Raw genomic sequence first — 25,959 nt, 5'->3', positions numbered from 1 at the left:
ATGTGGTTGCTCCCTTCTAGGAGACAGAAGAAGACAGCCTCTCATGCTGTGGTGGAGCTGGAGAACACCAAGGATTGCAGCCAGGCCGGGAAGCCTCTCTTCTGCCCTTCCCATCCCACAGAGGAGCTCAGGCTGTTCTGCGAGCAGTGTGACCAGCCCGTGTGCCAAGACTGTGTTGCAGACAGGCACCGGCAGCATCCATATGACTTCACCAGCAATGTCATCCACAGGCATGGGGATGCCCTGCGGGAGCTGCTAAAAGACACCCAGCAGCACATGGGCATCTTGGAGGATGTGCTGGGCCAGATTGATGATGTGGGCAGTGCTGTCCGCAGTCACGCAGAGGATGTGGCTGCAGAGATCTGTCTCTTTGCCAGTGGGTATGTGAAAGCGATTGAAGAGCACCGGGACCGGCTGCTGAAGCAGCTGGAGGACTTGAAGGTGCAGAAGGAAAACCTGCTGCACTTGCAGAAGGCCCAGGTACAGCAGCTGCTGCTGGACATGAGGACAGAGGTGGAGTTCACGGAGCACTTGCTGACGAGTGGCTCGGACCTGGAGATCCTCATCACCAAAGGGGTGGTGGCGAGCCGGCTGGCAAAGCTCAACAGTGTTGCTTACAACACCCACCCCAGCGTGGACGATGGGATCCAGTTCTCTCCCCAGGAGAGGGCAGGGGAGTGTTGTGGCTATGAAGTTTTTGGGGCCATTCTCAATAAAGTGGTTGATCCAGCCAGATGCACCCTGCACGGGGAAGGTAATGTGGTGCCGTACAACAGCTGAATGGGAACGCGCTGCTCCCTGCAGTCACCTCTCGGTTCTCTGTACTCACATGCGGAAGGCACTGTTGGGTCCCTGCTGTCCAGGCATCGACTAGGGGCAGAGGTAGAGCCCTGTCAGAGGTTGCATTGCTTGCTGAGGGCTTACAGGAGCTGTGCTGGGCAGGGACCTGGAGACCTCTCCCCATCCAGATGGACCAAGAGTGCCAGAACTGCCCTCTGCAGCACAGGGCTGAGGGGCGAGAACAACCTTTAGGCCAAAGACCACAGCTTGCTCTGGGGATGGGAATGGCTTCTGCTGTAGCAGGATGTGGCCCAGGCAGATCCCTTCTGTGGTCGAGTGAGCAGGTTCATTTCCCTTACAGCTCCTGCTGAGATTGCTGTGGGAATAACTGACATTGATGGTTTCATGGATATTTGCTTACTAAGGACTTGGAGCTGGGCCAGCAAATAGATAATATTCAGACCAGCCCACAAAGCGCGGCCACCTCTGGTCAGTAATGGCCTGCACAGGGCAGATGAGACAGACCCAGGGCCCATCAGCTCCTTTCCATGCCAAACTGTAAGTGCTGACATCTCTGAGGCTCCACCTGCGCAGCAGGGCTGCTCCTCCTCCCTCCTGGTTGCATGGTACACCTTGAGGCTGCCAGGGAAGGTGCCAGCTGGGCGGAGAGGGGCAGGCAGGAAGGCCACCCTAGTCTATACAGACCTCTGCGAGCCTGCTCAACATCTCCTCAGTGCTTTCTCTTGGTCCCCAGAGATAACTTTTACCTGTTGGTGGAGGGAGCTGTATACCCACCCCAGCAGCAGAGTCTGGCTTGTGCTTTGGTGGGACTGCAACACTGTAAAATAGGTGAGAGGTAGCAATCGTGGTGGATGTCAATCCTTTCTGATCCTTTTTCTCTGCCTTACAGATCTTCAGAGCGCCCGTCAGAACCAACTGACTGGCTTTACCCTGCTCTGCAATGACACCACGGGGGAGCGGATGCGGCAAGGAGGGGAGGCCGTGCGGGTCACCATCACCCACGAGGACAAGAAGGACTGGTGAGTAGTTCACCTGAGAACTCCCTGGTCACTGGGTTTGCCTTTCTGCCTCCCTCACCCTGGCTCCCTCCTCCTGTGGGCAAGTGGGAGGATGTAGGTCAGAATCTGTAGGGGAAAAGGCATTACTCTTCTGCAGTGCTTCCTACTGGTTGTGGAGCTTGACAGTGTTGGATCATATTTGTATTGAGTCTTTGAGTGATTTGGGACTTCTGAAAGGATTGAACTCTCAGCGGGTGTTAGATATTGTCAGAACAAACTGCTGCTGCTTCCTACCCCTACCAGTAGACAGCCAGGGCTCCTCCTTCTCTTAACACCTAATGAGCATAAAACCTAGCAACTACAGAGTGACTGTCCCAGGTCAGGCAGACAGTGCTCCAAGCTCAGGAGCCCCTGACAGTTGATGGAAATACCTAGTGCATGTTCTGGAGAAAGAATCTGCGTTGGCACTTCATCGTGCTTTATCCTGTAGTTGCAGGTGTTGAGCACTTTAACATGTTTGGAGGTTTGCTAGCAAAGGCAGGGAAGACCACACTTGAGCTACTAAGTGTTTCCACAATGAAAATGACCAACCAGAAAAAATTATTTTGTAACTGTTTCCAGGCTACACTTGGTACTATAAAGCAGCCAGGCGCAAATGCAGAACCAACTGGGGGTCAGTTCTTAAGAAAAAATTATGTTTTACGCTATAGAGGAAGATGCCAGCGTAACTTGTTCCAGGAATGCTGTTGGTGGGATGACCCGAAGAAAAAAGGGACAAGATACTAAAACTCCTTGATATGGGGGAACATTGACAAGGCCTACAGAAGAAGCTTGTCAGTAGAGCCTCAGTGTTCAAGAATGTTGTTCCAATGTACCTTCCTTCCTTGGGTGTGCATATGCTGTAGGGAGGTGGGCACATGAGGGTCACGTGGATGTTGCTTGGTGGGCTAGAGGTTGCTGTGACCACATTCACTTAATTTCTTGTTCTTGCATGTGGGTAATTGCTACATCCGTTGCTGAAAGCTGTCTGGCTTTGGGTTGAGGCACAGCAGCTACAGAAGAGCGTGAAGTATCACCACATAGTTCACGGCAGGAAATGATGTGAAATGGTGGGGGGTGGGGAATACAGCCTACAAATTTGGAAGATTATAAACTGTCATGTTGTGGGGCACAAGAGACTAAGTAGTGGGCATTAGGAAGACTATCTTCCTCTATGCAGAGCTGCCTGATAATTGTCAGTGGAAAGCTCTTTCCATCTTTCTGTGAAGCACGCAGTCAGTCTCTGAGTAACTAGCTAATGCTTTCTCCCTGGTGCTCTGTCCAACAGGATTCCTTGTGAAACCCAATGAGCTTCACTTTAGAAAGGGGGAGTTCACCAGCAGTGACCCGGAACTCCTCAGAGCACTGAAGAGAACAGTTGGGGTCAGTGCGTTTGGGACAGTGGTTGAAGGGATTCAAACCTGCCCCATTTAGGTCCTGTCTTCTTCATGGGCTCTTCTGGAGGTAACTGCTCTCTGAAGCTGTGAATTTACCCCATTTCTGAGGGCTCTTATCTGATGGGATAATCTGACCTGCAAGTGTGCTGTCTGTTGTCTTCTGCTCTTTCAGTGCTCAGGGTTGCTACAAATCCTTGCAGTGCAGCTAGCTCTGTGTGACTTCCTTTGTATGGTTACTGCAGCTCCCGGTAGCAGGTGTGTGTGAAAGCTACTCAGTGCTTGAGCATTGCTCATGCATCCTGTTAGGCTCACTTGAGACTCATGGCTGCTGAACAAGGCTGAGGATAAGGAGCTGACCACAAATCTAGGCCAAACAGTAGTTCACATGTAGAGCAATTTTCTGCCAGTCACTGACTTCTTGGACTTCTCTCTGTTCATAGTGCAGTTGAGCCCACAGTGTGTGATAATGGTGATGGGACCTACCATATTTCCTACAGCCCTGAGGAGCCAGGCTTGTATGGTGTCTGCATCTATGTGAAAGGGCAACATGTACAGGTAGCATTTCTTATTTCTCTTGCACTGCTTTTTCTCTACCTGCTTTTCTAAGCACTTGCTTTAAATCTCTCTAAGAATTGCCTCTACCACTTAGCAGTTTAAGGCTGGGCTTAGTGATCTGTGACTGACAGGATCACCCAGCTGGTTTTTGAAAACACAGACACAACATCTGATAGCATCCACTGCTGCAGCCTCTCTGCTTGCTTGTCCTCTGCAGGGCTCTCCATTCACTCTGATGGTGAAAAACAAGTTCCGTGAGCACCGAGGCGTGTTTCACTGCTGCACGTTCTGCTCAAGCGGAGGGCAGAAAGCTGCTCGCTGTGCCTGTGGTGGGACCATGCCAGGTGGGTGCTCAGCTTTCTCCATGCTGCTGGTGCCAGGAAGGTTTGTTGCATTTGGTTTTCCCTAGTGTAGACAGGCGTGAGTGGACACTCCAGCCCAACTCCTGCCTTGCACATGCACCAGGCCTGAGATAACCTGTGTGTAGATATCTTATGGTAGGATTGGACTGCAGAAGTGAGAAATGCAGCAGGACACGCTAAGGGACTTTGCAGCACACCCCGTAGACAGAGACCTGACCTAACTCTACAGGAAATGGGGCTGGGCAGCTCTATGTTTCAGCCCTTCTTAGTGAGGCTAAGCAGCACTTCATTTATACTGTTCCTGTTCCTGTGGAGAAGCCTCATTCCTTATTTAGGATGAGAGTTCAACTCCCTTATTTGTTTAATCCCAACCAGTTTCCCTGTCCTTGACCTGCATGTGTCATTGTATATTTTGCATATTTTACTATAGAATCAGCCTCTTCCTTTTTCTGTGCTTGATCTGTATCTCACTCTGGCCATAGCCACCAGTGGTTCTGCAGGTCTTGCATTGCTCAACAGGCAAGGGGATGGAAATCTTCAGCTTTCCCCAGTGAGTGGAACAGGGAGGTCCCGGTTGGTGGTTCTCCTTTCTTTATCAAGCCCTGGCAATTTTGGCCTTGAATAAGCTGTGTTCTCATCAGCATGTGCCTCCCTGACTTGGACAAGTCCTGAGGCTGAAGAGCTCTCTGAAAGCCTTGGACACACTGGGATTTTCTGGCCCACTTTTGGTTCAGCTGATGGTGCCTCTTCTCTTGCAGGTGGGTACCAAGGCTGTGGCCATGGACACAAAGGTCACCCTGGCAGCCCTCACTGGTCGTGCTGTGGACAAGTGAAAGAGAGCTCAGAGTGTTTGGGTGGGCCACCCAGCGGCACCCCGCAGAGGAGTTTGCTCAGGACAGTGGTGCTCTGAGCAGCCAGGTGAGTTCCTGTGAGCCCAAGGCACTGCTGCTGGCTGCTGCACAAGTGCAAACCACGAGGATCCCCACCATCACTGCATAAAACCATCGTGATGGGTGTCAGCTGAGAAAGGGGGGTGAGGGAAAATAAAACTGTGCCTTATATTCCACCTGCGAGCGTGTATACAAGGTTGTTTTGTGCCTGAACAGGAGCAAACTCTGGGAATTGTGCTGCTGCCAACACTTTTGAGGAACTGAAGCCTGTGGGGTCAGGCTCTAAGAGGAAACTCAATCTGAGCAGTTACCTCACAGAAGGGTCAAGATGTCTCATTCTGCAGGATTGATAGTCTCAGCTGTCCTTCTTGAAGAGGCTAAGGCTGCTCGTTGGGTCACATTCTACAGGGTTTGCATTCATGCCTTGGAAAGGCTTGGCAGCCTGAATATGGCTTCTGCCTCCCTGTTAAATACGCGGCTGGATTCCAGCCTTGGATGTGCACATATAGCACAGTCACGCTCTTGGAAGCTGAGGTTGTGTTTGCAGGTCTTATATTTTCTCCGAGTAAGCTGTGGTCTCATTACACCCTCCCTGCAAAGTAGGAGCAAGGTGGGTTAGTGATATAGCTGAAGGAAATCCAAGGAAAACCCATGGCACTGATGGGAACAGGATTTCGAATGTCATTCACCCACTCTGTGCGTTCTCCATGGAGATGGTGTGGGATACCATGTGTGGGAGCCAGGAGAGCACCCAGCTCACCAAAGAAAGATCTGGGGACAGTTTGAGCATTGGTAGGAACCACAAGCGCAAGTTTGCAGGGGTCTGTCCTGAACCAGGCAACTAGACAAGAGCAGCAGGAGGAGATGGAATCCAGCAAAGCTCCTGGATTTGGCTTTGGCAGTCTTGGCAAGGCTCTGTTTTCAGAAGGAGAGCTTGTCCTATTTTCCATAGGGGAGGGGGGATATATCTCCTGGGCTTATATGGGTGCTGCCAACCTATAGTTGGGGAAGTGGCATTTGTGATGAGGAAGAAGAGGCACTTTCCTGAAAGGGCAACTGCTAACCTGCCTCTTGTTGCCTGCTGCTTGCCTAGATGAAGCAGGCACCCTGGCTACCTTCCTTTACAAACACATTCATGTCCTTGAGACTCGGAACGCTACTGCCGTGGGGGTAACCTTGCTGGTAGGTGTGTGTTGCCAGGGGCTCCTTAAACTGCCTGGGGAGCTGGGGACAAAGGTCTGACTGTCACCTGGGGAGCGGAATGCTGCTCCAGTGTCAACAGTAAGGACTGGTCCTTGCTTTCTGGCTAATGAGGGTTGGCTTGTAAATAGTAGAAACCTGTGCTGTCTGTTTGCTTGCTCAGACCTAGAAGACTCTCATTCGTTGTTCATTCCTCTTACAAAGCCAGTTTTGGAACCTCTTCTTCCCAGCAAAGGAGATAGATATCCTTATGCAAATGTTGTTTATAGCTTTCCATTAATCATCCAGAAAGGGCTGTCAAACAAACAGCGGAAGGTTAGGCAGTTTAAATCTCCAAGTTAGGCAATTTAAGTCTCCAAGTTGCTGACTCTGAAATTTCAAAACGAAAGTTTGAGTTAACCTTTAATGGAACAAACAATAACTCATTCTTGTCCTTGCTATGTGCAGAGTCAGTGCTCAGTACAGAATGTGGTGTAAAACAAAATGCCTCGTTTTCTGTGTCTTTCTATTTCTTGGCCCTCACCTCCCATGTGTGGTGTTATTTCTTGGAGCTTCCATGCAGTACTGCAGAGGGAACACATAAGGATGGCACTACCTTCTAGGCACATAATTTGTGTCTAAAAACATCTTAGTGCTCTCAGACAGAGGAATGTGTGTTCTCTTTGTGTTAGACGTCCCTCACACACCCTGTCGCTGACATTTTCCGAGAAGCTGTTTGCAAGAATTACACCAGTGAACATATAAACCCTTCAGGGAACTGTGGTCAGCTTGGACTGAGCTCTACATTTGACATGGGAAGAGCAGTTTTCAGACAGCATGGGGTACTAATCCTGGTAGGGTCAGGCTCTTGCGTTGATTTTTAATTTCTGTTAGACTTGAAGGCTCAGTCAATCCCAGGGAATATAAAGTACTGACTGGATACCACTCTGTGTTTGGGCAGAGAGGGCTGTGCATGAGGATAGCTTGAAGAATCATGCAGAAAAGACATTTCATGACCTTAATCACTTTGTGGGGTTAGGTGTGAGTGTCCTCCCATTATTTACAAGCAGACTTTGCCCTCGGTGTTCATTACTCAGAATGCTTTGCCAGATGAATATCCTAGTGATCTGCTGGAGTCTCACGTTGGGCTCCAACAGCCGTTCCCAGGAATGGCTTCCAGTCCTCTGTTGGTAAAAAGCTTTGGGCAGGGGGTGGGTGAGGAGGTGTAGTTAGTCTGCTGGGCTACATGATGTTATTTCTGACCAGCTAGTCCTTGAAATAACAAATGTATTTTCAAGACAGACAGACATGCAGTACTGACAGAACTTCACCAGTAAATATCTATATTTTTCGTAGGACAAAAGCTTTTGCTGATAAAATTGCCTGTCTCCAAAGTCTGAAACAAACAAAAAAAAGATTAACTAGGGCTGAGCATGAGGAGGGGCTTTGGGAGACAGGAGAAGGAGGACTTACTGTCTAGATAGAGAAAACAGTGTAGCTGGAAGTAAAAGCACAGCAAGAACAAAAGACTGTGGAAGACGTGGAAGGGGCTCTGCAACCTGTACGACTCCATGTAGGGTGCCCCTGGAGTTGGGTATCATGCTATGGTTCCTCTCCCTTCTCAGAGGAGGCAAACCACACCGGTGACATGGCTGTGCTTGCAGCTCTGGGCATCTGGTTTGTCTCCAGAAGACTGCAGGAAGAGTGCAGAACCTGGCTCAGCAGGGCTCCTTGGCCTTCCCATGGCAGGAGGTAATTCACAAGGGTGCCCTGACTATCTGGAGTGCCAGTTCAAGACAGATCCTGGCAGTGGCTCCCAGGCAGGGTAGAGGACTCTCTGTATTTCCAGCCAAGGTTGGCTCACCTTCTGCCTGTTTTGAGAGATGAGGACTTGTTCTGAGCACTGCTGCTTCTAGCTGCCCTTCAAAGGCAGGCAAGGCTTGAGGACAGGTAGAGCTGATAAGGCAGTGCCAAGCTCTCCTCCTTCCAGACCACTACTGTTCCCACTTTGGTGCTTCTCAATCACCTCTTGACATCATTGTTACAGATGTGGGATCACAAGGCTGGAAAGTTGTCCAACGTTTTTGGCCAAATTCCAATGTCAACTTTCGTATTTTTCAGCCTGCTGGCTGTCTTCACCTCTTGAGTGCTCTGTCAGACTTGGCTGCTTGTCAGCTTGCCACAACTCCCATCTTCTCCTGGTTCGTCTCCTTCATGATGGCTCCCCCAGCATTCCAGTGACATTGAAATAGGGCATGAACTTCCTGTAAGTAAGGGAACGCTTCTGACAGAATTATTACTTGTGAAGAAAGAAACAAGTTGTATCATGAAGGACAGAGACTGAAGTCTGGTTCTTGTGCCCGCACCTCCCCCAGACCACGCAACATCTTCTTCGGCCGTGACAGACCTTCAGTCCCTCCTGATCCTACTGTTCCCTCACACAGGCAAGAGGCAGCACGAGCTGTGGCCATCTGTAGGGCGATGACTGGTGGGCCCAGTGAAACTGGTAATGCTTCGTGCCTGCTGTTGCCCTCCCCTCAGTGAAGACAGCTGATGTGTCTCTTCCCGAGGTGCTCACCGGCTTTCAGAGTCCATGTGGGACCAGATCCTGTTTTTTGCTAGTAGATTCAAAACTGGTAAGAGCTGGGCTGACTGTGTGGTCACAGGTCCTTGATTTCTTTGAGAAATATCCTGAATACCTCTGGGATTTTTTTCAGTATAAACATATGGTGAGGAGTAGACTCCAGCATGAGACCTGCTCAGAAATGAATGTGGTGTTGTCTGGGTGAATGGGACTCAGCCTGGTCCTACGGGGGCTACCTGTGTCTGAGAAGTAGACCTGTTTTTCCAACATGGAAGTAACCCGATTGCTGACTGAAAAATGAGGTTTGCTGCGGCTCTGATCCAGAGTTAACTGGTGCTGAAAGAGGACACCTCATTGGCACACTGCACCAAAGGTAGTCATAAATCAGGTGTCAGCAAGGGCAACAGGATATTTCTTAATCCGTGTTTCCCACCAGGCCACTATGGCCTAATGCTATTCTGCTTCTAGTAATGCTCTGCTAAATTACGAGATGTTTAGTAATCAGCAGAATACTGCAAAATAAATCAGAATTCTTTTTTTAATTTCAGATTAAAAAGGGCTATTACATGCTAAAGCAGATGGGAAGTGAAAAGCATATAAAGTCTGCTGTGTAAGTTTAAACCATTGCAACAACAAAAGAGTGACAGTGATTCTCAGGTGAAAGATTTCCACTCCTTGGTTTCATTCAGAGGCCGGAGGATGAAGGATGTGCTTTCAGTAACAGCCAAGATTGGAGTGGTAACAGTAGGTCCTGTTTGCACCTCTGCCACAGGCCTTGCACAGGGTGTTCAGAGAGTTCCTCTACCGGGAGAACAATTATCTTTGCAGTTCACAGCTCACATTGAAGCAGGACATGAACAGCTGGGTAAACCCAATGCCTCGTCGCTCTTGAAAGCAGAGGGTCCCACCCTGGCTCCTCTGTCCTTGCTGCAGGCCGTGTGGTCCTGCCCCACCAGAAGCATCACTAGGTGTGACTCCTCTCTGACTGCATGGGGAGGCAGTTCAACTCCTTAATCTGGTAGAAAACCATTTGCTTTCTAATTTTCCTTTGTTTCCTAACAGGTGACTAGGCTTAGCAGAGGGTCAGATCTGTTCTCTCATCAGTGCAAGGTGGTGGGATGTGGGAGGAGATTCAACACAAGTTGTGTTTTGAAGTTGAACTGCAATTTAAAAGACTATGCGCACACTTCTGAAATCTCACACATGCACAGTTAGAAGGCTACTGTGCCCCTCAGGTAAACCCTCCTGAACCCGGCTAGTTTGGTCATCACTGACCAGTATTAATTGGTCTTGATTTTAGCCTCTGGTTGTTACAGAGAAAGTAATTTGTTTTTTGTTAGGTGTTGGACTGTCCCCAGTTACTCTGGGTATGCTCAGCTCTGCACAGGAAAAATGTTCACTCCCACTAAACATCCAAACTTGCTGGAGATGCCTAGGGACTGTCAAAAATTCCCCTTTTCCTGCCCTCTCTGGGACACAGTCCAGATGTAGGTGACAGGATACACAGGTTTTCCTTTGGGAAACAACATGGTGGTGCAAGCTGCCTTCCTTCTTCTGCTCTGTCACAATCTCTCTGCCCTTCTCAACCTCTTATGCCCAAGAGCTACTCATCCTGCCCCCAGCCTCAAGTGAGACCACAAACAGAGGGAAAGTCTTGCAGGGTTTGTGCCAGTTTCTTTCCTTTATGTGCTCTGATGTCCACCATAATGTTAGACCTGAGAGCAGCAGGAGCTGACCTTGGGGAGGAGAAGTCATTTGGTCTGGAGGAGTTCAGCAGAAGAAAACAGCAATCAGAAAAGAGGCCGCTGCTGAACCTGTGTGGCTCTGTCGGTGATGGGTAAGCTGTGGGTATACATGGGAGACTGCTGCCCCCCAGGATTAGCTGGCTACCAAACCATGAGCTGTGTTATTTTTTTGTTTTAAATCAGATGTGTGTCTTTAATGGATGGTGTAGGAGGTCTCTCCTGTTGCCCCAGTGACTAAGGAGGCTTCCCTGCTTTTGATTGCCCTAGTGGGGGGAGCTGAAGTGTTCAATGCTTCCTCATTCCTCAGAGTTCACTGCTTAGGCTCACCACTCCTTAGCTGAGTTCAGTTATTTAAGCAGGACAGCCTGGGAGAATATATCATGCGAAGGACAGGGACTGTTCTGAACAGTGTGGGACCTTCGGGCACCTGGTGTTTGGCTTGTCTTCATAGATGATGTGACCATGGCATCCCAAGGCCAGGTCATCTTCTGGAGGTATGGTATTACCTGCATCTGCTTTGGGAGCAGGGAGGGAGGGAATTGCATCTCTCAGACTCCTCGGGTGTATCACCCTCTTGCAAAGGAGCTTCAAGACAGCAGTTCTTTGCAGCTTGAATCTATACTGCACTTACCCAAGCTAATTAAATACTAATACAGCTTCTTTTATAAATCAGTAAGGCCGTGTAGCTTCCAGACACCCACGTGCATGTCATTGATTGGAGACATATGTCCTAGAATACATGGCTGGAATATGCTACCTCAGGTTTGAATGCTGTGGTAGGTTGGGGTATCAGTGGCTCGAGAAAGGCTCTGTGTTCCTGCTGTGATAGGTTGGGATATCAGTGGCTTGAAGAAGGCTCTTTGTTCCTTCTGCTGGCCCTCAGACAGTTGCTTGCTTCCATCACAGCAGCGTGCTGTGGGGAGAAAGGCAGAAGCTGTGCTATGGCAATTTCCTCCCTGTGTGGATCAAGGAAGATGTGTAAGCTGGTTTGTGCCTCTAGTTTCAATAAGCCTGTTTCCTTTGGAGCTATTGACCAAGTCCTCATGAACTATAGTCAGAAGAAGTATAGTGGGGAAGGCCTTAAAAATATCTACCTCATATCCTTATCTCCTGATTAGTTGAAAATAACCCCCACCAGATGGGTAAAGTGGCAAACTTGCTTCAGCCTCCAATGAATGGGGACCAAGCTTGCATCTAAACCTGACTGCTTGAACAAAGTCACCAACAAGCTGTGTCTCTTCATCCCATGTGGGGACTTTTCCAGGCTGGCTGGAGGCAGAAGCTCCAACGAGGTGTGTGAGACATCCTTGCTTGCATTTATTATGTCAAAGAGGTTTCAACTGTTACGAGTATCAGTCCCACCTGAGCTGAGCAGCAGTGGGAAGAAGGACAGTCCATGTGTGAATGGAAGAGACCTCTTACACATGAGTCGTGCTCCAGCTTTCTCACATAGAGTGTCAAGGAAGAACTAAACAGTAATATTATCTGCACCTTTCACTGACAAAAGTGAGATTGCTAGTAGACATAATGTAACATGGTGTAAATAGTCACTGGGCATTGTATTCCTCATGCATCTGGAATGCATGTAATAACCAGCTTTGCTATTCTCAAGAGGCAGCCCAGCTGTCTTTTGTCAGGCAAATGCAATAACTGATGTGTGTGAAAAATGTACACCTACCCCTCGCTGTTCTGAGAACCATCCTCTGGCTCTGCCGGCACCCTGACTGCCCCGGGCGGCTGCACACAGCTAGAAGGCAACAGGTTACTGGAAGCAGTGGGTTTCTTCAAGGACATTGGCCTCTTCAGGCTTATCTTGAAATGCAAAAATAGCCCAGAGAGAGAGGTGGATTTTCCAGGAAGCTTCAGAGGAGCAGTGGGCAGTTTCTATTTATTTCGGGGAAAAGAAAAAAATTAAAAAAAAACCCCCAAACCACTAAAAAAACTCTGAGTTGCTGAGGAAAGTTGAGCTCTGCAATCATTAATTGCTCATTGGAATGGAAACCCCTTCATTTTGTGTTGTCTCTGCCATGGTGTTTCTTTTCCACAGTAAGCTTCGACATAAGGAGGAAGGCAGGGGACTTCCCACCTCTTAGTCTTCCAGGTTTTTTGATCCTCACACCTCTAAGCCCATTTCTGAGGGAAGGCTTACTCTGAGCAGAGCTAGAGATCAGGAGGGTTAAGCCTCTGCTACCTGTCACAGTGGGACTGTGAGCCTCTCTCTGTCCCCAGGCTGTGCTCAGCAGCATTCAGGTGGGGAAGGGCTGAATTTCATGCCAAATTCTGTTTGCCTGATCAGGAACGGGACCACGGAAAAGAGGGTAAGATGCACAGAGCGGCATCCTGCAGGCTGCTGAGGCAGTGCCGGGAACCAAGGGTGGCATCAGGGCTGCGATGCCTCAGCTGTCCACATCAGTCTGTTTCCATGCCTCTGAAATGCTGGAAGTACAAGGGGTGCTGATGCACAGAAAATTGCTTCTCACTTGGACTGCTGGACCAGACTGTTGCAAAACACAGCTACCATCAGCATGCGAACGGGTTGCCAACTTCCTCCTGTTCGCTCTGCGCCCCAGAGCTACTAAGTATGCACAGGGGCTTCCAGGCAAATATTTTTAAGGCCCTTGTGATTCTTGGATCTCACAGTTTCTGCAGAGGAAACTTCTGATTTCCCCTTGTTCCTGGCAAGGGCTGTTGATGTGGGGAGTGGCATCTGTGTACCAAAATTGCCATCCCCTCTGTAACAAACAGGCAGCTTTTTCCATCAGCCCTGCTGCTGCCTTAAACCAGGGGTGGGAAGCACCTCTCTGGATGCAAAGCGAGCTAGGCTTTGCATCTACAGGGGCAGATGGCACCAGAGGGGGACAAAAACATTGGTGCTGGCCTGTTTGTGTGTGTTTGTCTGCGAGTGAGCTGAGGATGGTTTTACCCAGCAGAGTGTTAGGGTAGAGGTGTTGTTCAGGCCAGAGGGTACTTCTGAGGATCAAGGCAAGTGTGGTGGCACCTGAAGCATTCAGGGACTGCACAGGAGGGAGTCCTGGCTGCTTGTCCTCTGCCATACCCCCTCCAGCATTTACTGATGAAATCCACTGTAACCTGCAGGCAGCGTCCCTCCGCTCCCAGCCATTTCTTCCCTGCTCACTCTTGGAAAGGAGTATTTTAATCTAGCGGGGTGAAGGCAAGTCACAGCTCCCGTGTGACAGCACAGCACAGCTGCTGCTTGCTCTGTGATCCCAGGTGTGAGAGCTGAGGCTTCTTGTGGCAACCTTAGACGATTTTATAGCAACTATCTTGATCTGGGATCAGCTCCATAGAAATTGGTAGAGCTCCTCAAGGAGGTAGATGTTATTCAGCACATGCAAGAGGCTTCATGTCTGCCCTGGGATAGGAAAGCACAAGGTTATCGCATGGTGAGCCTGGCCAAGACCCTGAGTGACTCGGGGTTGAGCCCTGGGACATGACCCACAGCGTGACCCTGGGAGCTGTCACGCTGTGGGATCCACATAAGCCAACAAATGAAATCCCCATCCTGCAGGCCTCCAGGGGAGGGGGTGGCTGCTGGCAGGTCCCCAACTGCCCCATGCTCGTGCCTGGAGGATATACACTGCTTTCCTTTGGGATAGGGTCAGCTGTGGCCACAGCTGAGGGCACCCAAAGGGGGCAGGCAGAGAACTGCTGTCCCCCCGGTCATGAGTGAAAGCTGGTGAGAACAGGGAGGAAGCCAAACACATGTCACCTTCTAGCTCTGAGGGCATCTAGGCAGGGAGGTTTTGGTGCAGATGTGAACACATATATGGACTCGTATGAACCTTTATATAAATTTATTACGTCCTTGTGATGAAATACAGTTCACCGAGCACACTGGCATGTCCAGACAGGGCTTCCTCAGACAGCTTTCCACTGACTTTAAGGGTGAAGATGGAAGGGAGACAGAAGGAGGGCATCAAGCCTTCTGCAACATCTCCCTTCCTCTCCCCTCCATCCCCTCTTTCAACCCATATTCCCTTTCTCCATTCCTTGCTGCTCCATGTTCACATGGTGCAACTCCCTAGAGCCCTGTATCAGCCCCAGGATTGTGGTGTCTGCAGCAACTGAGGCGTGATTGTGAGTAACTGATGCAGGCACACGTTAACGGTGGGAGGATGTCACAGTTGTACGGACACTGACGAGCTCTCCTACGGGAAGCTGCCCAATGTGTTGGGAAAGAGTGTGCTGCAAGCTGGCAAATGCTGATGAACACAGCTATTTTTGTGTGGGCATGAGAGCCATGACATCTCGCAGCCTGGTCCTGCCTGGGGACCAGATGGGAAGCAGCAGCTGAGGAGTTTCTGTGTACAACAAGCCCTGGGCTGGCAGTCCCGGATGCTGATGCGGAGTGGGTGCTGTTGGTGCTCATGCCTCCCACAGCGTAGCTCCCTCCAGCATCCTGCTGGGCTTGCAAATGAGGCAAAGTCCCCTGCGACGAGCTCCTGCAGCTCTTGGCGCTTGTCTGCTGACAACCCTGAGCAGGGCTGAGCCCAGCAAACCGTGACACTGTCGGGCATGAGCATGGGAGCTGCTTGACCCAGGATATACCTGCAGGTTTTTGTGGGGAGCCCCTCTGGTGGGCAGCCGAGGTCACTGCCACAATGCCCCAGTCCACACGAAAAAGTGCCCAGGACCACATGTGGCAGCTCCACCAGCTGCGGTGTGAGCCTGCACCCAGCCATGCTTTCAGGGCTTGTCCAAGCTGGGGCTGCGCTGGAGACAGGTTACGCTCAGCAAGACTCGAGCTGCGCTGCTCTGTGCCATGCTGCCTGTCACCTCCTCTGCTGGTGCCGGGTCCTCTCCTTCTCAGTCTTCTCATTCAAGAGCCCTTTATCCATCTGTGCACAGGAGCAGCCTAAATCTGACCAACTCACAAACCTGGCCCTGTTTGCAGCCCCCTCTTGCCTGCTCCGTGGCTTGTACCGGTTTGTCTCTGGGGGCCAGGGGCCTGTCTCAGTGCTCTGCTCACTTCCCTGGGCAACTGGTCTCTCACAGGTGACTCCCAGGCTTGCTTATGCATCAGGGCGTGCAGAGATGAGCAACCTCCACTGGGACCTGCTTGTGAGAGATGACTCGTAACCCCCAGAAACAGCACCTGAGAGAAACAGGCCTGCAAGAAAAAACAGCCTGAGAGAGATAAGGGATGGGGGGTAGCAGAGGTCCTCTGAGCTGAGGAGTGTCTCAAACACTCACAAGCAGCAAAACTTTAGTCACAGGGTGGATAGTGCGGAGTTTGGAGCTGACAAGGCTGCCTGGACAGCACAGGATGGGCTGGAGGAGGAAGCCCTGTGAAGGCAGGACAGTTCTACTCTGGGGCATCTTATAAAGTTTCAAGGGCCATCTGCCTGGTGAATGACTTTTGCCTCATTAGCTGTGAAATGCATATTAAAGTTGACACCCCTGCATGTGTTGATAAAGATTAACAAGATCACGCTAATTACATCATCCTGTGCAGCATTACCCCTCCCCATGCAGGGGATACAGAGGTATGGGGATTGACCTAAGGTACCGACCCAAAGGAAGTGTGTATAAACGAGGGAGGAGTGAGGAGTGAAATATAGAAAGAGAAAAGAAGACGTGAAGAAGATGGATGCATCCCTGACAAACTCAGATGGGACCAATGCAGGAACCCAAACTGGTGATCCCTATTTCTCTGTTCTCTCTCTTTTTCCCCTTTTCCCTCACTACCATTAAGAAATCACTTGCCATAACTCATTATATACTTAGCCAGTTATCATGTGTCCAGTGAGTACATTGTGGGAAATGAATGAACTTTGAGACTTGTCTCACCTTGTCCACTCTGTTGGGGATTTACGAATCTAAGTCACTCGTCTCCCTTGTCTGAGTGGGACATGACACCACTGCCTCCTTCCAAAGGCAAGGCCTGGGTCTCCTCTCTTTCTGCCACATGGTCCCTCACCTTTGATGGTGAGTGCTCACCCGAATGTTTGTCACTACTGCGGTCATGTGCTCCACCAGTCCACCTTGCCCGGGGCCAGCAGCTTCTCTGCCTCAACCTCCTTCTTCCTGCTGGCGGCTCTGCAGACATGCACCGTAGGCGTAGGGTGAGAAAGGAGGTGGGCTGTGTGGTAATGTCGTCCTTTCTTTTTTCCCAAATTAGCATGACTACAGTCATTATCATCCTGGCTGCGGTGATCGCCCTGATCATTGGTTTTGGTGTCTCAGGTATGTGAATGCTCAGATTTCTCCATTAGCAGCAGGGTGATGAACTTCTGCCCTCCTGCTATCTCCATGTCTCCATCCTGTGCATGGGCTGAGGTGTGATCTTGCGTGGATGTGCCACCTACAACCGTGATGAAGGCTCACTTTATAATGCTTATGTGCCAGATGGCTGAATTAAGACTGCAGAGGTGACTTTAGTTCTGGCCTTTCTCAACAAGGTATCACTCCTTGGCATTAAAATACAAGGAGCTGTGCTCTCCTTGGAGAATGGGAACTCTTATAGATCATTTACACACACACACACACACACACACGATCTGGTGGAGTTGAGAACAGTCAGTGTGAGGTTAATGATCTTCAAGGTCTTTTCCAACCTTGATGATTATGTGATTCTGTGAAATTTCCTTGGGATTATATACAGAAAATCCTGAACATACCATGCACCTTCTCCCAGGTGGGAGAAGACAATGGTATTTATTGAGAAGTCGGGCAGCATCTACCAGGATGGGGCATGTTCCCCTGCTGCCTCAGAGATGACAAGAATGTGTTGCTCTGGTGTTGGCCGAAATGCAGCTTTCTTGGTGCACACAGAGTGAAGACACGTAGGGAAGGGCTGTACAGGAAAGAGGACCTGGCTCCACAAAAGAGCTAATTCTCAAGCTTGCTCATTAGGATTTGTCTTGAGAAGTGATCTGTGTCTCCAGGGAAGGTAAATGCTGACTTTTAAATGAAAGAAAACAGTTTGGGTTCCAGTGAGGCTGAAAGAGCAACCTATTATTTCTCTGCCAGCATGATGCCTTGCAGTCACATTTATATTGCATGAAGGAAATCCTGACTAAGAAAAGACATAAAAATCATGCTCTTGTGGCAGCTGCAAAGTGAAAAATCCCTGATAAGCAAGAAAACACCAAGAAAATTCTTCTCAAACAAGTAAGAGAGGCTACTTTTTGAAGCGTGTTGCCTGCTAAGGCAATGCTCCTGTGCTTTATCTTGGTGTATAAGCCATAGAGCTCTGCTAGCAGTACTGGTAGCTGCTACTGGTGCCCTTGTGGTGTGCTGGTGCCCATTTAACCTCGGGGCTGATGTCTGACAGCCACAGAGTGATCCGACCTTTCTCCATGCTCGCTGCCTTGCCTTTCTCATGCTGGATTTCTTTCTCCTTGCAGGAAAACGCTCCATCAGTGTGACAGCACTGACGTCTCTGGGCAACATCGGCCAGCGCAGCGTCCTGGGCTGCACTTTTGAGCCTGACATCCGGATGGGCAGCATAGCCATCCGGTGGGCCAAGGCAGGAGTAGCCGGGCTGGTTCACGAGTTTAAAGGGGGGAAGGACCATCTGCAAGAGCAAGACGTGTTGTTTCGGGGCCGCACGGCAGTGTTTGCAGAGCAGGTGATTGGCGGCAATGCTTCCCTGGAGCTGAGGGATGTGCAGCTCTCTGACGCTGGCACCTACCAGTGCTCCGTCACCACGGCCAGAGGGAGCGGAGTGGCAGTGCTGCAGTACAGGACGGGAGGTGAGGAGTATGAGAAAGAAAATCCTGCTGCAAAACACAGACTAACGTGGCTTCTATCAGCAAAAGCGTGGCCAGCAGTGACAGGGAAAGGATCTGACCCCTGTACTCGGCACTGCTGAGGCTGCACCTCAATTCCTGGGTTCAGTTTTGGGCCCCTCACCCCAAAAAGGCCATTGAATGACTCAAGCGTGTCCAGAGAAGGGCAACGGAGCTGGTGCAGGGTCTGGAGCACAGGTCTGATGGGGAGCGGCTGAGGGAACTGGGGGGGTTTAGTCTGGAGAAGAGGAGGCTGAGGGGAGACCTCATGGCCCTCTACAGCTCCCTGAAAGGAGGGTGCAGAGAGGGGGGATGAGTCTCTTGAGCCAAGGAACCAGCACCAGGCCAAGAGAGAATGGCCTCAAGCTGTGCCAGGGCAGGGTCAGACTCGCTCTGAGGAAGTATTTCTTTGCAGAAGGGGTTGTTGGGCTTTGGAATGGGCTGCCCAGGGCAGGGGGGGAGTCCCCATCCCTGGAGGGGTTGAAGAGTCAGGTCAACATAGCGCTGAGGGATCTGGTGGAGTTGGGAACTGTCAGTGCTAGGTTAACGGTTGGACTGGATGATCTTCAAGGTTTCCAACCTAGTTGATTCTGTGGCTTGGTCAGACTTGCCCATGGTTACGCTGATGCTAGAGCCTGTGTGAGCAGCACCAGATCCTCCAGCAGCCACCATCAGGCCTTGAACCCCTGAGTAGCACTGGGGTTGTTTATTTTTACTTCTCCAAAGGAGTTTATGGCCTTACCCACTCTTTCCACATCCTTCTGCTGGAAAAGATTATTATTTTAATGCTCTCAGTTGTCTTTTTTTTTCCTACTTGCCACATGTACTCTACCAGCTACTTAATGGACAACAAAGAGCCCCGAAGAATGGGAGTAGCTAACTGATGTTATAAAGATGCAGATTTTATACCTGTTAAAGATAAAAAGATAGCTTTTTCTCTCTAGATTTAAAATATACCTCCAGCCAGGAGATGCGCTGCATAGTAAAAATTGTAGCCTATTTAGTATTTTTTTCCATTTTACTAATGTTTTTGGTTTTTAAAAAATGATCAGCAAAGCACCAAACTGCCCATATCATCGTTATCTGAAGTATTACATATTTGCTGAATTCTTCACCTTGTTGTGAGTCAACTTCAAAAGACACAGACACAGATGAATTTTCACTTGCGGGAGGTTAATTCTTCTGAGCTCTCTGGGCGTGCTTATCGCGTTCACTACTGGCACAAAGCAATATGCTCCCACTGAACTCAGCAGAATTTCACGTTTCTGTCACCTCTGGGTCTTTCTAATGAAACTGTGGTGAGTTACACTGACTGTACAATGGGGATAACATGAGACTGCACAGGTATGTAGTCTTATTGTTTCTCTGGCTGGCTTTTGCTGGCATCCCTGAGGTCGCAGCACATCTCTTTATCCCAACAGCTCAAGCTGGGAGAGGAAAAACTGTCAGAAAAACTCTCCAAGTCAAGGAAATGCAGTTTTAGGATGGGTGACTGCTTCTGTGGTGAGGCCAGCTACGTGGAGGCATCCTCTGTGCTTCAGGCCAGACATGGCAGGACAGTAATAACCAGCAGAGCTCTTGAATGAGACAGGTTGCCTTTCTGCAGGTCCAGTCTCCTCCTTTGGCCCAGCAGAGCCAAAGCACCATGGGGTGGGCACCAGCTTCTGTGCATAAGCTTGTGACAGATGTCTTGGAGATGCAGCCACGTCTCAGTGTCACTTACAGGGACAGAAAGGCAATATTAAAGTTGGTGTCGCAGGAATGTCTGGCCAGTGTTGTTTCACAGACTCCCATTTCTTACTGAAACCATGTTTTCTGCCCTGTTGCTATCCAAAGTCCTTTCCCAAGCAGTGAAAAAAAGGCTGCTGGGCTCACAGGCCCCTTATCTTGCAGTGACAGGATGGAAGAACTGCTTGGGACTACAGTAGGCAGCAGCGAGCCTGTCTGAGGTGTGCTTAAGTCCCGTGGGGATTCTGTCTCCTACCCCTCCTTGAAACCTTGTGAATCTGGCTGCTTTTATATTGCTTGATTCAATGTTTAAAATGATCCACACAGAAAAGGCATTAGAGTGAACACATGAAATGTTACATTAGCTTTTATTACCTTTGAAATCGGTGAACTCTGCTCACCTAAAAAGCTCGTTTCTCTTCACATATGTACGTGTGGGAAATTCGATGAATATACAGAGACCAAGGCTAACAAAGTTTTATTTGAGGTGGTCTTGGCTTTAAAACACAGCTGAGTTTTCAACCGGCTTTAAACTTTTTGCTTAATGCAGGGATATTGGCATAAAACCTGCAGCTCAGCCCATACCTTAGTCTGCCCCCAGCTTGGCTGCAGCCCCATTTAATGTCAGAGTCACATCACGAAGCCGTAGATGTTGGTCAGGCTCCCTTCTCAGTCAGTGGAGAGGATAATTCATCTTCCCCTTCCCCCAGCCTCTGGTAACTACAAGCATTTTTGGCACATCTCTCCCTGCTGATAACAGCAGGTGCCTCCTTTCAGCCGCCCCCCTTCAGCAGAGGTGAGTGGGGCTGTGCCGGCTGCAGCTCCTGCCCGGACAAACTGGGCATGTGGTGGACATGGGCAGTCTCTGGCCAGCCAGGTCCTGAGTCCAGTCTCTGCTGGGAGCCTGGACAGCCAGGAGCTCTTGGAAAAAGGCCTAGTTTATAAGCCCAATACCCAGCTTGTAACTCTTAAGCAGAATCACTTAGACACTAAAGCTGTGCCATGACCTCAGCAGATCTTGTTGAACTTGCCATAGGAGTCTTTAGATCCCCTGTAGCCCAACCAGTACTGAGCCTGTGTTTGGTTGGACAACACATGGTGCTGCACTGCCAAGCAGCAAGTTCCCCACAAATACCTGGGGCTGACCGGCAGATGCAGTTGGGTGTTTTCATGCCTGGTTCCCAAACATTTGCCTTTCCCCGACTCTCCCTGTTTTTCCCTCCCAAAGCCTTCAGCACCCCCAGGGTCCGCGTGGAGAAAGGCAGCCGCAGGGACATGTTGCAGTGCGAAGCGCCGCGCTGGTTCCCCCGGCCTGCCGTGCGCTGGACAGCCTACAGCGACGCCGGGGAGTGCCTCCCTCACGTTGCCAACACCAGCTACGAGCTGAACGCTGAAAACATCACTCTGAAAGTGGTTTCCTTTCTCCACAACGTTACTGCTAATGCCACCTACACCTGCGTGATTGAAAACAGCATTGCCAAGGCTACAGGCAACATCAAAGTGACAGGTACAGTTTAACACCACCCAGAGACTACAGGCATGGGGGAGGTTAAACGCTGCACCTCTGTGCATCAGAGGGTTCCTGCAGCACTGCCTGCCCCGCGTGAGCCATTTCAGTCAAGGAAGGGACTGAAATCCATGGTTAATCCAGGCCTCTCCGTTCCTGGGAAGAAGGAAAGGGTCTGTGTTTGGCCCTGCTATTTCAAATGGTTTTTTATGGTAACAATTGCTCCCTTGGCACAGGGACAGAACTGCTAGGGAACGGAAGGAAGGACACACTTCAGAAGAATGTATTTCTTCAAACGTTAACCAAAAGCAAACCAACCAACCCATAACCCCAACTTTTGACACTTTCTTCAGCCAGCTCAGCTTAGATCCATTTTGTGTGCCAAACCAGCAAGACCCTTTAGCTCTTACTAATGGCAGTCGCTCTGACTCCAGCCCACCCACTTTATTTGAAAGACTGCCTTATTCACAGGAAAGCAAACCTTCCAAAAAGCCTGGATATCTTCTCCTGTTCTACATGAGAAGGGTTATAGCTCTTCTACAGCAAGGGCTTCACAGCAGGGGGTCTCCAGCACAAGAGACAGGGTCATCAATATTCAGAAAAATGGGGAGGAATAAATATATAAACTCATTTTGCCTTCCCTGATGCGTTACCCATCCTGGTAGCCTCTCACTCTTCTTCTGCTACAGATTTCAGCATTACAAGGGGGACCAACTTGCAGCTGGTGAACCTGAATGCAGAGTCTGTGTCCTCCTCCCTTCCAGCCTGTCACTGGATGCTTCTGCTTCCCCTGTACCTGCTGTCAATATAAACACTCTATAAAACAATCAGAAACACTCTGGACCTGCAGGTAAGCTTGGAAAGGGAAACTCAGAAGCATGTATGCTCAGTGTAAGCATATGTAGACCCTCTTGCTGAGTGTGGTTACAGATGACCTCTCAATCCTACCAGAATGGGAGGACATCTTTCCCCTGTGCCCATCTGTTATGACCCAGACTGGGAGCCCAGAGAGTTGTAAAGGTTCTGTGATCCCCTCGGTTTGAATTAAGGTGAAATGACATCACATGACCAGTTAAAATGTTTTACTTGCAATAGAAACAACTTAAACTAAGAAAAGAATAGTAAGCAATGTGGTCTCTTGATGATAAATCAAGAAGAAAGAAAAGAAAGTAAAGAAAAAGAGGGAGGCAGTTAAAAAAAAGAATAATAAAAAATTCGAGATTACCAGAACTGAGACAACGCTGGAACCTGGGGTGGTAATCTTAGGTGGTAGGTGAGCACACGGTAAAGTTTTCTGTGGCCTTTTAAGTTCATCTTATTGTCTGATTTGCAGACTAGAAGCAGGTTTTCCATGAACTCATTATCATTAAGGATGAAGAAAGGTGGAGCATGGGTTCTGTGCATGAGCTAAGGTGGGGTGTGTGTATGCATTAACCCTTTCATCCAATTGAGTCAGTGGTCACGATCTCCCCCTGCCACCCTTACTTTTCCCCCAGTTACCACCAGTTTTTGCTACCTTCATGCTTCTCAGGCAACCATTCAGCCTTTTGGGTCCTTCTGGGGCAGATGTTTTGTTCTTATCAGGCTTTTAGCTCCTCTTCAAGGGCAGGTTGCTAGCAAGGCCTGCCTGCATTGTTCATACAAAGTGTCAGGCTTACATAACAGAGCCAATGTGCTTGATGAGGAACACTTGTACGGGCTACAAGGCTTCAACTCCTACCACTGGTAATACATGGGAGTGGGGACATGCATCCTTCAATACACTCCACACTTCCTTGGGTGACATTCCTTAGACTAATCCAAAGGCCACAGCTTGTCCTTGAGGTTTTCTGTGTCGATGAATGTTTGAGGCATTTCTTCCTTCAGTTCTTTACACCATCCTTTCCCCATCCCCAGCTTTAGGTCCCTCCCACAGGCTCTCTGATGGCTTCTCCTATCACTTTCTGCAAGAGATTCTTCTCTCACAGGACCAATTGTTGTCTCTTACTTGTCCCCTCATTCTCTTTTCCTTCCCTTCTCAAGCTTCTCTCTGGCCCAAAAGACTGATGTCTGGCTTACTGCTCTGTGTACCCTCTGAAGCCTGGCTACACTTCATGGCTGCAAGGACTTTCTCCTCTCCTTCTTCCCGAGGTCTGCTGCAGTACAAGCCTTGCTTGCACCCGCTTTACCCAAACTCCGCTGCACGGGGCATTAACTTCAATAAATAGTACCTACTACAGACACCTCCAACAGGGCTAGAGGAAGCTGAGCAACCCTACCTAGACCTGGAATAAGGCAGACTGTAGACAAAGACAGGTCAACCGCCTTTAGTATTCATTTGCTTCAGCATGGGGTGGCAGGCTCTAGAGGTAAACTGGTGATGAACTACAGAAAATCAGCTAAAAGGAACATCTCTGTCTTTCCACACAGAACAGTTACTACAGCTACCCTGACAGCAGGGCATGCTTCATGCTTTCCTCCCTCTCGGGTTGAGAACTTCAAGAGCTCCTCCCACTTCCAGAGCATGTAGTAGTAGCACAAACATGAAGCCAGCTGATTTGTCTTGTATTACTATTTCTTATCCTTGCCAACAACAGGATACTTTGCTTGGCTTCAGAAAGAGCACAAGGAATGTGATAAGGAGAGTTGCATAAATAAAGGAAAAAGTATGATGATCACAGGAAGAAGATGTGTTCTCTCTTTGAAGTAACCCAGTGACGAGAACTCTGATCATAGGCGGCTCAGAGACAAACTGGAAGAGGGTTTCCTGCAATACTTGTGAGAACTGATCCTTCAAACTCAGAGTTCTAAAAGTAAACATACCTTAATTCCCCCTGAAGAGACTGATTTGTCTATCTCGTTGTCTTATGATTCTCTGAATGCACTAATAAAACTGTAAATAAGACAGCCAGTTAAAATATTCAGTCTTCTCAGAAGACTATAGTCAAACTCCCCTTCTGAAAAAGACATTGTGAATAGCAAAACATTGATGGATTAAATAGCCAACAGGCTTGGAATAAGTGTTAGGTCTTCAAACAGCCTGTATGAGGTCCGAGGATTGCATTTGTAATGTGAAATTAAAGAGTAAAATTAAAAAAAGTAAATAAAATGCTGAGTAATAAGTGTGGCAGCAGACAGAAGAATAACATGCATAATGAGGAGGAAAAGAGGAAGACTAGTAAGATACTACTGGAAAGTTCAAATTCAAAAGTAAAAACGTCATTAAACATAGTTACAAGAGAGACAAATTTGCCTTTTTTGTTTTTAAGTAAGTCTCTGTTATCTGGCACTTCCTATCTATTTCTGTCTGTTACTATGTTATTGATATTACAGGACTACTTTCAGTTGCACTTTTAAATCAGATTTTGATCTTTTACATCAGTTACAGTCAACGTTTTCCTCAGGCTGAAAGGGGTTTTTTTTGTTTGCTTTTTTTGGTTTTGTTTTGTTTTCTTGGGGGAGGGCAGAGGACAAGCTTCAGCAAAATTGTTACCATTTCACAGAAAGCTCCCACAGAAAAAAAGACTCTCACAGCAAATCTTGTGTAGACCTTTGCCTTAAGCTGCTTTGACAGCTTTCTTAAGGATGGAGTGTCAGAACTTTCTTGAATGGTGGCATCTGTCAGGTCTTGTGCCTCTCATGCTTTGGTCTCAGAAGCAGCCATCAGGCCTTGAGGGGAGATACTTGACACATGCTCAATAAAGCCACTACCTGAAGTTTAAAATAAGGCTCAAGCTGAGAGTGAAAGGGGAAAGGCAGAGGGACAAAAAAACCCCAGAACAGTAGCTGTTCAAATATGCTCTCTGCACATGGAAGAAGGAGGGGAAGTAATTGTGTATGGAATTTACTAGTCTACAAGATGAAGGATCTGGATCTTATTTTGCCAAAATCAAGTGCAGAACACTCAGTCATCACAGCAAGTGGATGGGAGAGGAACCACTTCAAATGGTGACCTCCCACGTGTTGCACTGGTTAGTCTGCTGTGCCACTGTGGCTACTGGCATGTGGCCTTGCAGCCATCCCCTTCCTGATCAGGAACAGACAGGCAAGCCTGTAACATGTGAATTTCACAGAATCATCTCAGTTGGAAAAGACCTTGAAGATCCTCCAGTCCAACCATGAACCTCACACTGACTGTTCCCAACTCCACCAGATCCCTCAGCGCTGGGTCAACCCAACTCTTCAACCCCTCCAGGGATGGGGACTCCCCCCCTGCCCTGGGCAGCCCATTCCAACGCCCAACAGCCCCTTCTGCAAAGAAATACTTCCGAAGAGCCAGTCTGACCCTGCCCTGGCACAGCTTGAGGCCATTCCCTCTTGTCCTGGTGCTTGTTACTTGCTTAAAGAGACTCATCCCCATCGCTCTGCACCCTCCTTTCAAGGAGTTGTAGAGGGCGATGAGGTCTCCCCTCAGCCTCCTCCAGACTAAACTCCCCCAGTT

At 49.1% G+C, this 25,959-nt stretch overlaps 2 protein-coding genes across 7 annotated transcripts; both read left to right on the top strand.

The window, feature by feature from the left end:
- On the top strand, positions 1 to 5,311 carry TRIM45 (tripartite motif containing 45). The gene is made up of 5 exons (XM_026847152.1): positions 1 to 754; positions 1,691 to 1,820; positions 3,676 to 3,790; positions 4,008 to 4,134; positions 4,911 to 5,311. The coding sequence occupies exons 1-5, from the start codon at positions 1 to 3 to the stop codon at positions 5,060 to 5,062; spliced, it is 1,278 nt and encodes a 425-aa protein (XP_026702953.1). The 3' UTR covers positions 5,063 to 5,311.
- Positions 4,986 to 25,666, top strand: VTCN1 (V-set domain containing T cell activation inhibitor 1). Of its 6 annotated transcripts, XM_026849375.1 has the most exons (6): positions 10,205 to 10,642; positions 16,693 to 16,757; positions 17,921 to 18,268; positions 21,261 to 21,539; positions 22,229 to 22,389; positions 24,116 to 25,666. In XM_026849375.1, exons 1-5 carry the CDS (start codon positions 10,398 to 10,400, stop codon positions 22,348 to 22,350), a joined length of 1,059 nt encoding a protein of 352 aa, XP_026705176.1. In that variant the 5' UTR covers positions 10,205 to 10,397; the 3' UTR covers positions 22,351 to 22,389; positions 24,116 to 25,666. The 6 variants fall into 6 exon arrangements, with proteins under 6 accessions (XP_026705204.1, XP_026705176.1, XP_026705167.1 ...); XM_026849403.1 differs by lacking the exon at positions 10,205 to 10,642 and adding an exon at positions 4,986 to 5,070 and having other exon boundaries at positions 22,229 to 25,666; XM_026849366.1 differs by having other exon boundaries at positions 22,229 to 25,666.
- The last annotated feature ends 293 nt before the right edge of the window (positions 25,667 to 25,959 follow it).

The sequence above is a fragment of the Athene cunicularia genome (genome assembly GCF_003259725.1).
Source record: "Athene cunicularia isolate RWA chromosome 1 unlocalized genomic scaffold, athCun1 chr1_part1, whole genome shotgun sequence".
Taxonomy (NCBI): Eukaryota; Metazoa; Chordata; class Aves; order Strigiformes; family Strigidae; genus Athene; species Athene cunicularia.
This window is presented reverse-complemented; position numbering and strand designations above follow the sequence as displayed.